At 32.0% G+C, this 14,853-nt stretch overlaps 1 protein-coding gene across 5 annotated transcripts; it reads right to left on the minus strand.

Annotated features, from left to right (window-relative positions):
* Positions 1-1,122: 1,122 nt before the first annotated feature.
* Positions 1,123-13,936, minus strand: LOC148622856 (G protein-coupled receptor 35-like). 5 transcript variants are annotated; one of them, XM_088573125.1, is made up of 2 exons: positions 13,801-13,936; positions 1,123-2,336 (listed from the first exon to the last, which is right to left on the minus strand). In XM_088573125.1, exon 2 carries the CDS (start codon positions 2,330-2,332, stop codon positions 1,223-1,225), a length of 1,110 nt encoding a protein of 369 aa, XP_088429251.1. In that variant the 5' UTR covers positions 2,333-2,336; positions 13,801-13,936; the 3' UTR covers positions 1,123-1,222. The 5 variants fall into 5 exon arrangements, with proteins under 5 accessions (XP_088429251.1, XP_088429252.1, XP_088429248.1 ...); XM_088573126.1 differs by lacking the exon at positions 13,801-13,936 and adding an exon at positions 10,095-10,112; XM_088573122.1 differs by lacking the exon at positions 13,801-13,936 and adding an exon at positions 8,997-9,494.
* Positions 13,937-14,853: the final 917 nt, after the last annotated feature.

Raw genomic sequence — 14,853 nt, forward strand, 5'->3', positions numbered from 1 at the left:
GACAAATTTCTTTCGTGATACCTTCCCGTGGTATTATTTTATAGAGCTGTCACAGACAAAAATGTGTTTTTACAGATTTCCTCCCTTAGTTCATACTGTAACAATTTACAACGTTTTATTTTACAATGCATTATATCGTTTAATTTATAGACCACACTATCACTAAATCAGGTTTGGTGACCTAAAAAAAGATTATTCTGATGTATAAGAGTAGTCAAAGTAACCAAGATTCTAGCGGAAATCAAAGAACGTAATCCAGAGACAAAGACCAGACAGGGAAAACAGATACACTCGACAAAGAACATAAAATAACCTAAATGAAAATTACAAAGAAACAAAAGTAAATGAGTAACTCGGACTCCACTAAAAATCTGGGAGCGTGGACCAAGTGTATCGGTAGGGTAAACGTCCTCTGCTTTTCTACAAACATTCTCGAGTTGCTAATAAAAGCCAATTGCGGGGTTGACGAAAGAGGAAATGAAAACTATGACTCGTTGTACAAATCGAATTGTGACAATGGATTCACTGTAGCGATCCATCCGTTCATGACGGCGACCATGAAACTTCTGTACTAGTGACTTCAATATTGTAGCAACGTAACCCTGGTCCAGAAGCCTTATTATGTTCATCCAAAATCACCTCTGAAAATGATAAGGAAAAATACAAATAAACCAGAATTATTAGGTAATATCTTCACAACCGGTCAAGAAACCATTGCAATTTTATCTTGTTAGATCGTAGAAAGGACGCTTTTACACTTGGTAATTCGAAATATAAGGACCGCTGATTTATTTATTTTGTTTTGTGTATCTTCTTCTTTACCATCACATTAACGTTCTTTGCGTTCAGTTGAAATAAAATACACTTAAGTATTGTGGTTAGCTGAAAATTCTTTATGTAGTTTTATATTACTATAAACATCGATAAAAATCCATTATCGTCTCATTATAAGTTTTTTCGAACAAGTCCAATGACGCGTAACTACCAAGTAACATCAAACATGACTGACGTAAAACGTGACTTTACCATGGAAAGGATTGGGTACATCAAATTGACGGGTTAATAGACTGCTTTCAAATATTTTTCTTACAAAGAACCTGGGAGGATATCAAATGTACAAAACATAGACCATTTTATATTTAAATATAACTATACTAATAGCATTATACATCCATTCAGTTACCGGCTCTCGTTGCGTCACATTAAAAATCACGTTTACAAGTTACAATTTTGACGTCATTTCATTGCCATTTGATGACATTAAACTATAATTAGTTTTTTCACTAGCAGGATCAGACCTTGCCAACCTTCTACAGAACATTGAATGGACTTGTTTTCTAAAATACTGCCCTGTAGCATAGTAAATGAACACATAACACGCGCTATTCGAAAGACAAATCTCCTCCACTACCTTCCGGATCGCCATGTATTTAAAATATTTCATCCACAACGAATCAGATGCCATACTTTCAAAGCTTATTAAGTTTTGTACATTTCCGACAGGAATTTCGTTTTGTATTGCGTACACAACAGAGGATGGCAGAAGTGTGAAAATGAAATAAAATGATACTGCTAACAAAGTAACAGTGGTTGCTTGATTTCCACCTGTACTAGTTATTGCTGGTCCTTGGGATGTAATTCGCTTTATTTCACGAATCACAAGAACATCGAATAGTAAAACACATAACGGCACCACCAAGAAAAACAAAATTTCAGTGGTAGCAGTCCATATCGTTTGAAAGTTTTCCATCTGTGGGTTCTGAAGGCATGTATTGTACTGCGGGTAATATTTCCACAGGCAAGATTGGACTGCAGCAATAACACAAGAGAGAAGAGTCAAGCTTGCCGACACGATTATGGCTCTTCTCACTGTACAAAATGTTCCTTTTGCGAAAGGATGGCACACGGCAATATACCTTTCGATTGTGAAGCCTAATACCAATAATGGTGCTAGATACTGTGGGACAATAGCTAATACGTTCAATGCTTCACATAGCCCGTGATTCTTGTTAGTGGGAATATCCCACGTATAGGTCAATTCATTCAGAGAAAAATGTGTTATCAAGTTCATCGTATGAACAATAGCTAATATCCCAAGATAAATTGCAGATGAATTCTTCCGACTTTTCCGTCCGAGCCATACTATTGCTGAAATTGGGTTTCCTATCAACCCTATACCATACCAGATCGGTGATACTATTCTGTCTGTGTAGACGCTTGCTGGTTGAAAATGAAGCAATACCTCTGTAATAGTGAACTGATGTGTTGGCTCATCCGGAAAGTTGTTCAGTAAATATGACGCATTATTTAGAACCAACGATGTGTTGTTCATTGTCCTGAAAAGTGAAACACAATTCAGATCTTTATATATACTGCTTATTGGCTTTACATAGCCGGATGGACCATACTGTATATAACATTTACAAAAACAAAACAAAAATATCATCCGGAAATAGGACAAGGGGTGTCGTTTTAATTATTTGAAATATGAAACACTTCCTTTCGTGTAAAAATTGTTAAGGACGTCGAAGTACAAAAATTCCATTGAAATGCAAGATGTTACTCTTAAAATTGTTGTGTTTTAACGAAGTGGAGACTTAAATTGTACATTAAATATCGTTAACAACGCAGTAATATCCAATATTGATATTTCGCGACATAATTATCAACACTATGGAATACTTAACAAGGATTACAATAGCTATAAGATTTACATCGTCTTAAGATGTTAAAAACCCCTAAGTTGATGCAAATATATCTAAGTAGTTAGTCGCATTTGGAAATGTATGAATAATATATGACGAGGCTTTAAAGTTTCTAATAGGAGACATAAAATTACGCAATTCACGGGAAAATATTTATATTTCTTGGGAAGCGTGATAAAGAGAATTTTCGAAAGAAATTCAATTAAAATGGGATGGGGATAATAACAACACATTACTTGATATCTTGAGCGACGAAATAAAGGAACCATTCGATGTACTTTTGCTAATAACTGTACATAAAAATGGGGAAATTCCAATGGTGACGCTTGGATATCTCTACAGATTAGCATAGTTGCGTAGTAATGCTGGGCACATGCAGCAAAACAAACAACTGCTTTGAAAGCATTCTAAAGTAAAATTAAGTGTTTACTTCAAAAGTATAAACTTATTAGTGAGACTTCCTACCTAACGAACAAAAACGTCTAAAGTAAAAGGGAAGGATAAGTAAATATGACTTATTTTGCTATTCGAGAAGTATACAGCCACCTTTATTTCCACCAGACTCATAAAATAGTGATGTTTATAACGCTTGATATATAAAACAAATGACGAATATATGTTTGATGGCAGCTGCAACAATGTAATTCAATTACAAACACTGTATTTATGTCCAAAAAGTATTATCATAAAAAGAATTTTACGTAATATCTATCAAAAATCTTGTTTTATAGCACACTGAATTAATTGCATGAACAATGCACTTATTCAAAATGTGTGAATGAAGAAAGCTTTAGTATTTATCAAGGTCTCCTTGTAAAACTTGATCGTCGATTAAACTGTTAAATCAGTTTTTAAATTTACAAATTAACGAATGAAACAAAGCCTTTGTACATGTACACATTTATACATGTACAAAAAAGGCGTATTTTACTCCATTTGTTTCCTTAATGGCCAAATGTACATTTTTGTTATATTCGGCAGGTTTCAAATTGATATATATATATATATATATATATATATATATATATATATATATATATATATATATATATATATATATATATATATATATATATATATTTTTGTTTTTGTTTTTGTTTTTGTTTTTGTTTTTTTTGGTTTGTTTTTGTCATTGTTTTTATATAAATATTTGCTTTACATGAGCATATTATATATGCTTCTTATTAAATTTAGATATATACCATTTATGCGTTCATTTAAGTATTCATATATAAAGGAGGCAAGTTCGTTTAGACATGACATATAGACAGACAGACAGGTTTTTGTAGCGCATTAAAAAAAATCCATCTTCATAGAATTATAATTGCGACAAATAATTTTACTACCTAAATGATTTTTATAACACCTGAGAATTCTATATATGATGGTATTTAATGATATAATTTGTGTTACATTTGTAAATAAACACTGATGTTTCCGGTTTACTTGACTAAAGCAGCTGTTTGCTTTTCCCTAGAATGAATTGCAAGTATAAGTACATTACAATCAACTTGAAGATTTTTAGAAACAGTACATGTCTTTAATGGATTCTTTATTAAAGCGTTAGTAAATTTGGAAAGCGAAAAGCAAAACAGTATTGATTGGCTTTATAAATTAATCACTAATACTTCATACTCACAATTACGGTTTGTGTTTACATCCAAATTATCATGTAGTCTTTACCTTCCACTTACATGTCATTTTGGCTATACACATTTGTCATTCTTATATTATAACGACATCAGTAACATGTTCACAGGCGATCGCTAAAATTGCTATTTAACAAGCGAATCGATTTTACTAGTGATCACCAGAATTTCATTTAATTAGAGGAAGAAATTTCCGGTTAACATGTAATACGTCGGCCAGCTGATACAGTTTGTCCATATGACACGGTTTTCTCCTTTGAGATTTGTAACCGGTCATCTACAGCTGAGTTTTGAAAATAGTTTACCATTAAGATTTATGCATATAATCATGCGAGTTTAAATTTCATTTAAACATTTGTTTTAAAATATAGCAGATTAGCAGATATTTATCATCCTGGGAGTAAGTTTAATGTAGTTGTGTCTGTATCTTACAGAAACACAACATCCGTAAAAAGATAAAATTTAATGTTGTTATAATTTACTATTACATTGTATAACTTACTTTGAAAACAGCTGCAAAAACACGACAGCAGAAAATGTATTTTGTGAAGTCGTCGGCAGTCAGTTTCATACGAATCATCGCTCGACCAGAGACAATGACTGTGTATTACGTAAATACACTGTGATATGAACTTTAGGTGTTTCGGGACGCTTCCTAGTTTTAAATTCAAAATAATTAAAAATGCATTTTTACAATACATCAAACATAACCGAAAATATTGGTGCTGTGTTTCTCACGATGCGAATACAAAAAAAAATAATCCTTCCATTAAATGAACAATCATGAAGCTATTTTTTTACATATTTGTTTAAACTTTCAAATTTCTTCCTGAATAAACTTAACTCTTTTACAAAAAAAAAGAATAATCCGGAAGTTTTGACTGAGTAACTTTTAAACTTAGCCACACCTTTGCATTCTTTTTTTATTTTTTTCGTAATTATCATGATAATGGAGCATCATCGAAAACCCCACTGTGTGTAACGTGATACTTTGAATCGATAGGACCTGCCCGATTTAAGGCTGTGTGAAAATACACGTTTTCCATCTGTTTGTATGTTGTTCTGTTGTTAATTTGCTACATACCATCATTTAATTGGTGAGGCTTTCGTGCAGAAAATTAATTATATTTATTAATAGGTAGATGATTTCATATAACTGTATCAGTCAATAAAGATATTCTACTCCTCGATCTTCTTAGGTTCAATATAGAAATGTAGAAAGTGAGATAATACCTAATGGTTTAATATTATGATTAGATATGTTAGCCATGTCAGATGCAGTAATTTGTATGCTATCTCAGGTATCACATTTCACAACCAAGCCATGGTTTGGACAGATTTTAAGACTTTTATAGCAAATTGATAAAAACATATGTAGTTAGTATTTTGAGAAGTACGTTTTCCAGTTGGATATGGATGAAAATAAACGTAATCTTTAAAATAATTATTTTGTACTCCTACAATTTGCTACCAAAATTGAAATATAAGGAATGACTTAAATATTGTTTTCTGTCTATTGGAAATAACTTTTTAAAATCCTCATAATAACCTTCTTATGAGGATAAGAGTGCAGATTAAGAGCTGTTTTTTTCCTTTATAGGCAGAACAAAACACTACTGCGATTCCACAGCGAATCGTTATCGTTTGCACCAGACTTGAAAATCAATGTCCATGTATTAATTAAAGAAGTCGATCACGGTATATTGGCACTTGTCATGAGGTCATTGTAGGAAATTTCGACGTCATTGCCAAAGTGCTTGAGTAATGTATGTATAGTCGTTATATGTAGTACCGAACCAAGTTCTAAACTTCTACGGGTAGTACGTGTATGTACGCATGAACATATGGAACGAATTCTACGTTGAATAATGCTTTTGAGACTATAAAATACAAACTTTAACAAAAGTAGCTTACAATATATATATTTGACATTTTGTTTTGCAGTTCGTGTGGAATATACTAAAGGTAATGTTTTCGGGCACATGGCTGTTTTACATCATAGAAATACTCTTAAAAGTGTACGAACATGTTTTAATAGATTAATCAAATTTATTTCTACGTAACTATGCCTTAACCTTATGTATATTATATTAATCAATCTTTCTAAAATATTATAGGTCAGTTAGTGTGGGAACAAATTGGCAAGACAATATTGACAGGGAAACAATTTTGAATTACAGTAACTACATGTAACATAAGAAATTTCCCAATCTGCAGCTAAACATAAATATTTAGCGAGGCAATTACATTGTAACTCTTTGGAGTTATAAACAGATAGTTATCGTGACCCAAAAACGAAACATAAAATGTTGAATCTATAAATGAGATGATAAAACCGGCAATTCGTGTTTGTTAGTTGCAACATACGCTTACCCAGACACCAAATGTGCGTCAAATTGCCTTGTCATTTTAATTCTTTACTAGTGACAGTAATATAAGTATGTACATTGATATGACCAATTTTCCAAGATCAAAGATATGTAAAATACTTTTACTAGCCGAAAGGATAAAATTGATTTATTTTTCCGAGGTTTGTTCATTAATGTCTTAAAAATGCCTTAAAAATCGCGAATGTAGTTCATATTGCTTTCTTGTTTTTTCTATGTTAGTTCTTAAATAATTGTAAATAACATATCTGAAAGAGCAATTGAAAAATTACTTATGCAAACAAAAAGTCTTCACCACACTGGCGGCAGTAGTTAATGTCAAATATTGATGAGATTGTCATACATTTAATTTTAGCGATTTCCATGTGATGCTCCTTCTCCAAGTTTTTCTGCGAATATCATGAAATTCACTCAAATGTTGGATCACAACAAATGTCAAATAAACTCTGATTCCGTGTTCACCTAATCAAATGAGGTGTGAAAAGGGATCTTTCGATATGAATTTATCCGGTTTTAAGGGTTCTTTGTTTTATTTTTCACTTATTTTGTTTTTTGGGTTTTTTTTCCTTTTAAAGTTAATTTCGTAGTCTTACCATCTTGCCTAAATTCGAACTCACCAGGAATGATATATTCGATCATTAAAAATTAGAAGTAATTTCCTCAAAGCTTAAGAGACGTTCTATAAAGTCAATAATTGAGAATGAGATACTACGGATCCTATTAGTTTCATTATTGAATGTTCATGGTATAGTTAAGTGAATAATACAAAGAATATAGTAATATTCCATATAACACACACATTGGACTCGGCGCTCCCCATACCGGTGACTAAAATAATACCGAGTACAGCATTAACTCGTACACAATTTAATGCATGGTACATATGTACACTTAACATTGCAGTAACTTATAAATAGTACAAGTGTATGTTATCCAACTTTAAAATATGTTTTACATTTTGGGGGAATTTAGATCTTCCTTTTAATTTGATTTTAATGCTGCTGATGAGAGGTTACTCCTTGAAACACGTGTACATCATATCGAAATTTACAATATCATATGATTGGTACTTCATCAATTTGTAATGAATGTAAAATGAATTTAAATGATATTCCTTTTTTAATATTTTTCCTTTGTTACATTATATATTTCAACCATGTTGCTCCCGAGATACATAAACATTTAAGTTCTTTATCATATACAGATAATTTGTTTTCGAATTGTCATTCCTGACTGACATTTTTCCGCACGTATTTTCCCAACTTCAACTCTTAGACAAAGTTAATACCTCTTCGATAATGGTATAAGGGGTTATCATTCTGATCAACAAAATTTAACCATTGTTTTGGCAAATATTTTAGAGGACTGCACTTAATATAATATTAGTTTTGTGTTATCAGTTTTGTACAATGTGGAATGAAAAACGATAGAATCCATTTAACATAGTCATGGGTTTGGTTAAGTGATATATCTATATTGTAATCTATCAGTATAGTGTTAGTAAGATATAACCCCACTCAGGAAGTTTTTAAGTACATAGATGTAAACAGATCAAATTGAAAGCCACGTTTCAGCTGTTGCAGGTAATATTTAGGTCGTGTTTGTCTAATTCATAATAAACAGGTCTCGTCAATATGCGTTCGCCATCGAAAAAATCAGTATATAATATAAATATTTTTTAGATTTAAGTATGTGTTGTGGTTGTATGCAACTTAACTCTCGTATCCTCTAGTGGCCACTTTTATGTCAAAACTTACTACTTGGGTTCACACTAGAAACTAAGTTTTATATTTAATCCTTTAAAACCTTTTCGTTATTTTTACAAGATCAGCATATTGTCGAAATTTGAGATATTTTCACCCTATAACGTTTGGGTGGGGTACACAATCAGCTTTTTTTGCTATATTTTTTGTGTATTATTTAAAGCTTTTTACTCTACAAAATGAATCTACAGTTAGAAGACACATTTTGTCCTTTGTCCTTCTATCATTTGTATTATTCCAAAGTCTTTCTTAGACGACTAAAGGAATTATCGCTGTCTTGAAATGTTACACAAGAATTAAATTGATATTAAGCTTTCAAAATGTATTTTATAGAATAAATGCCAACATTACTTAATTTCTTCTTTTTTCGTCCTCTTGTAAGGTCATATTAACACACTTGATATTGTACGAATTTTAGCCCCCCACCCCCCACTGTTCCAAATATATGACTTATTTACATATATCAAAATAATTGAATAAAAATTGACTTACGTTTGATCCCGTTCAAATCCAAAACTGCAAATGTTCCTCTAAATCAATTTTCGTACAATGAATTATTACCAATGCACAAACAAAATGAAATAAGAGTAAATATCCGTTTGTTTGTCTAGCATAAACAGAACGCAATAGACGAGCTGCACCGCAGAGAGGTTTTAAAGAGCATAAACAATTATAATGGAAATTTTCTTCAATGAAGATGGATATCTATTGTCGTGTGGTGAAACTTAGTACCCATCATCACTTCATTATGACAACTTTAGCAAACATAACAAATTATATAAATAATTAACTAAATCCGGCTGTATGTAGCGGATGGCCAATAGTTTATTCATGTATCCACGCTGTTCATTTTCTATATTAGTAACTGAATAGATACATATCTTATTATCAACAATAATAGTTTAGATCAGTGTTCTTGTCGATTTTTCCATTTTTGTTAAATTTCCCTTGTCAGAGAGAAACCTCCAATAAACACTAATAGCATTTTGTGTAAGGATTCTATCTGAAGAGACAGGATAAGTCTACTTGGTCATCTAAGGCATCTTCAAATACAGTTCAAATGTAAAAGGAAAGCTCTTAGAACATATCATTTAATTGCTGTTAAGACATAAACAGGCGTTTTAAAAACTAAAATAACATATATAAAACGGACATGACATTAAAATTTAGAGTTTGACATGTTCACTGTTCATCTGTTTAGAAAATTAGAGTAATTTTGTTTTTGTCTCGGTTATTCTTTTGCAGATTTAGATTCAGATATATTTTCACCACATATAAACATATATAAATTCAAAACCTACATAGAACAAATAAAACATTAGCGTTGTATGCGCCAATCTAAAAGATTAATGAGGTACCGTTGAAAGACAAAAGTGTATTCTATACACAAACTATTTGAATTATAAAGTAACTAGAGTTTATTCATTAAAAATTTACATGTAAATTTATCAACAAACATGTCGTTATAAAAGTTTTAAATCTTTTGTTCTCTATAAAATCAAAAACAAAATGCAGGAGTTGCACTGAACTGTCATTTCTTTCAAATAATTGACCTTAATAACTGCTTTTGTAAATGAATTAATAAATTACCTTGTCGTGTAATATATGTATGAGGAAGTATTTTCAATAATTCTTCATTTAAAATTATTGATAACGTGATGACTGTACATTTGTGTGTATGTGTTTTTTTTTTCACTGTTGTCATATCCGTACAAACGAATTAAGATCATATGAAGCGCCAAACTCTTAAAAACCCTAAATAAAGAAACTATAATGTTTTTAATTCATTCTGAAACTTTTGGTATAATGGTTTCGTCTCAATACTATAAATATATCATTTAAATATGATTGAATAATTCACCGTAATTTAAGCGGAAGATTTGGCGCGTACTAAAACCTTGTTTGACCCACCATTTCCATGAATGTACCAAGTAAAGAGCATTGCTTTCCGGTTTTTACCTTGATATTGACGTTTCTTTTTGACTGCGCCTTTGAAATATACCTAGATTAAGCAGTTCGGTAATTTTGTTATTACTCTTTATTTCAAACAGCATGGATTCTGGTCATAATTTGACTTTACAGTGAAATCTTTACTCATAAAGCAAACACAATTGGTGTTGATGAGACGTGTGTTAAAGAAACTTTTTTGTTGACAACGTTCTTTCAAAGTGTATGTCAAAAGTATTACGCAACCTCATCCTAGCTTGATTCCAAAAAGGTTCTGCTGACACGAAAATATTGAACAGTATTTATCGAAGCATACATAAATGATTTTATATTTCCTGACTGCTCTCATGCCCTGAAAACTGCTCACGCATTTGACAAGTTAAAGACAATATCTTGTCGAATGAAGAAATTAACAGCGCAATGATACAGAATTGCCTCTAGTCCTACATCCGGCGCAGTGATTTGATTAAGTTATTACATTAGTAAACCATGCATGCTTCAGAAAATTACAGTAAGATCATAACATTAACTAAACTTCGTGCTCATTAGCTCATTTATTAGTTTCTTTTTGTAAACTTTCGAAAAGCTTGAGAAAATATAATGGTTTACTGGAGTACATAGTTGATATCATACAAATATCGACCGGAAATTTACCTTAGAATTGTAAATAGCTATTTGAACCATTTAAGTCCGAGCATTACATTGCACAATATATCAGTTTTAAGAATTGAGAGAGGACAAAATTCATGAAATCAACAACAGCAATTCAAATAATCCTTGTTATTGACAGTTGTTGCGTATTTATCATTATTATTTTTGGGGGTTTGTTGGTTCTTGAAAGTCAGAAGAGCAGGAGGCTAACCTTAACCCTTTTTTTTTTTAACTTTTTCTATTTAGTTCGAGACATATCGTCGTTTATCCTGTGTTACCTTTAGTTTCTATATGTTTTCTTTGGTTTCTGTTTATTTGACATTGATCGTTTTATTAACCGCTGGTGTACCCCTGGCGTGTTACATGCTGGGGTTGTCAGGCTATAATACGGAAAACCTGACCGCAAACCATAGTGGTGCACCGTGTTGGGAAAGATGCCACGTTCCTCGCACGTTAAAGAACCCTGCTGTGGTATTCGATAGGAGTAGGAACCTTTGCGCTCCGCCACAGGAGGCTAAATTGCCCGACCTTACCCATCCCCCTTTTTCCAGTGGCAATCAAAATTTGTCGACCCTATTATCCTTGTGACCCATCCTTTTTTTTCATTTCATGTTCATTGTCTGAATATAGCTGAAATATTGCTGCTCGGACGTTAAACCCCAACAAACAAACAAACAAACAAACAAACATATTAACCGCTGGTTGTCAATTTTAATGTCAATGAACTAAGATGATAAGATGTTGTGTTTTATATAAAAAAAAATTAAAAAAGATCACTTATAGCTCACCTGGTCGAAAGGCCATGTGAGCTATTGCCATCACTATGTGTCCGTCGTCCGCCATCGTCGTCCGTAAACTTTTTTAAACATCTTCTCAGAAACTACTCAATAGATTGTAACCAAACTTAGCCTGAATGTTCCTTAGGGTATTTTTAACAATTCATATGTGGGATTTTTGATCTGGTAAAAAACATGGCCGCCGTTACTAAAAATAGACCACAGGGGGCGAATTGTAGAATTGTGCAAATAACTCAAAAACAGTTTAGCTAAAATCTGGTAGAGGGCAAAATTGTTCAGCATGATAGGATGACCTATGCCGAAAATTTCAGAATGATCCGTAGACGAATGAATGAGTTATGGGTCATAAAGTGGATTTTTCTTCCGAATTTTACATTTCCAATTTGATAATCTTCTTCTCTAAAACTACTGAAAGGATTGAATCAAAACTGTGCTTGAATGTTATGTAGAACATGTTTAACAATCTCTGTGTGCGGGGATTTCTGATCTTCTAAAAAATATGGTTATGCATCGTTACTAAAAATAGATCATAGGGGTCAAATTTTAGAATTATGAAACTAACTCAAAAACAGTTTGGTTTTGCTCAAATCTGGCAGGAGGTTAAATTGTTCAGCGTGCTGGGATGAACCTATGCCGAAATTTTCACAAGGATCCGTTGACGAATGAATGACTTATGGGTTCTGAAATGTTTTTTTTTTCACCGAATTTTACACTTTCAACTTTGAAAATCTTCTTCTCTGAAACTACTGGATGGATTAAAACAAAATATGTGCAGGAATATTATGCAGAATATGTTTAGCAATCTATGCGTGTTGATTTTTGATCTTGTGAAAAACATGGCCACCGTTTCTACAAAATAGACCATAGGGGTCAAATTGAAGATTTATGCAAATAACTCAAAAACAGTTGGGTTTAGCTAAAATATGGCAGGGATTAAAATTTTTCAGCATGATGGGATTACTTACATGTACGTGAAAGCCGAAATTTTCAGAAATGTCCGTTTACAAATGAATGAATTATGGGTCCTGAAATGATTTTTTTATTAAATCTCCTCTTAGACAACTTGTAGGATGGATTGTAACCAAACATGGCATGAATGTTTGTTAGGATATCCTTGACATTTCTTAATGTTGAAAATAACTTGAAATCCAAAGTGTTTAGCCTTATTTTCTAGGGGGATTGATCAGCATGGTGAGACCGACCTTTTCTGAAATTTTCATAAAGATCTGTTAACTAAGATGCTCTGTATTGATTAAATGATTCTTGTGATAATAGTATGGTAAGGTCAAGAGTCCAGCTTTACAAAGCTATAAAGACTTTTTTTGACCAGGTGAGCGATTTTCTAGAGCCTCTAAAACATAAGCATGCATTGTGGAAGCGATGTATCTAGTTTTCTGAATGTCCCTTACTGTCTAATTAACTTTTGTTTCTATATACGTGTTATTTTAATCATTTCATGTTCTTGTTTTGTGTGTGTGTGTGTGTGTGTGTGTGCGTGTGTGTGTTTCTTCGTCAAGTCTTTATCACTGGATTATGTTCTTTTTTTTACTCTTCGAATACTAGATCCCTTGATTTCCATTCCTTACCAAGTATATCGATTTAAACGGATTTCATTCAGATTTCCTGCTGATATCAACAATATCGCGATATAGCTATTGACTTATTGGAGCAGTTATATAACTAATTTTATTGTCAATAAGAAAATGAACTGCATTTATTTTGCTTGAAAGCTTCCAGTGCATTCTCTATTTTTTGTCAAATAAAAGGAATTTTCCTAATAAAACAGTTTTTTTTTTGGTGTTATTTTTACCTGATCTTAAACTAATACAAGGTATTCTAGAAATTACGTAATCAACAATATTGGCTTTGAACCTCATACATCATAATAAATAGGCACTTACTTCTCATCAGGGTTTTCCTTTTAATAGATTTCCTCTTCACATCGTTCAGTTATGATTCCTTTCTATAATTCTTAATCATCATTAGAAACAGGTTCCTTTCTTTGATGATAAACTTGTTACATCATTTGTCTGTCTTATTATTATTAATGGTTTACTTTGTAAGTTCGTATTGCAAGTTCAAAACAATTCTAATATTTTACATCTAAGCTTAGAACGTTTTAACCTCTCGTTAACCTACTTACACTGTAGAACAACTTGTACGAAATCAGGTAAAAGCGGGTTTCATAATCTGTTGTGTATACTAATAATTACTCATATTTATTATATTACATATCATTAAAAAGGTTTTTAATGTATAATTCCATTAAAAGCATACTGACCTAATGTAACACCCGACCCTTTAAAGTGTACATACTGACCTAATGTAACACCCGACCCATAGAAGTGTACATAGTGACCTAATGTTACACCCCACCCATAGAAGTGTACAAGGAATGGTATTTATGATATAACCGTAATAAGTATTTATCCTTTTCCCAAAGGATAATGTACCTTGGTGACACTTTTTAAAGTTTGTATTGTTTATTTATTATATTATTTATCATTTTATTTATTTTTATTCAATTCTACTCAAATGTTTCCTGAAATTTAAAGATATGTCTTTACATTTTATCTATTTTCGCAGTCTGTCAAATAAAGAAATATCCTTATACGTTTATCTGCCAAACTTTGTGAGAACTTTGTATGAACTTTGTCCTTCGAACTTCGCAAGTTTCTAAAATATACTTTTTAACGCACATCATTGGTGGAATTTCTCTGCCATTGTATACAGAAATGCTTTTATAACAGGACTATACAGTCCAGGCTTATTTTGTTGGTAATTTCAAGCTATACAATTAATTTGTAATTTGTATCTTTCGGAGTATACAGTATTACTAGAAAACGGTTGTTAGATCACTAGTCTGAAATGATGGACAATTCGTACACTAGTTTTGGGTAGATTTACCAGGTTACAACGTACATCAGACACATAAAATGAACACGTTGTCCTTC

This window comes from Perna viridis, chromosome 3 (assembly GCF_037379345.1).
Source record: "Perna viridis isolate PV_CMFRI_1.1 ecotype Kerala chromosome 3, ASM3737934v1, whole genome shotgun sequence".
Taxonomy (NCBI): Eukaryota; Metazoa; Mollusca; class Bivalvia; order Mytilida; family Mytilidae; genus Perna; species Perna viridis.

Coding starts and splice junctions, on each gene's coding strand:
- LOC148622856 (XM_088573125.1), bottom strand. CDS start 2,332: ATGAACAACACATCGTTGGTTCTAAATAATGCGTCATATTTACTGAAC.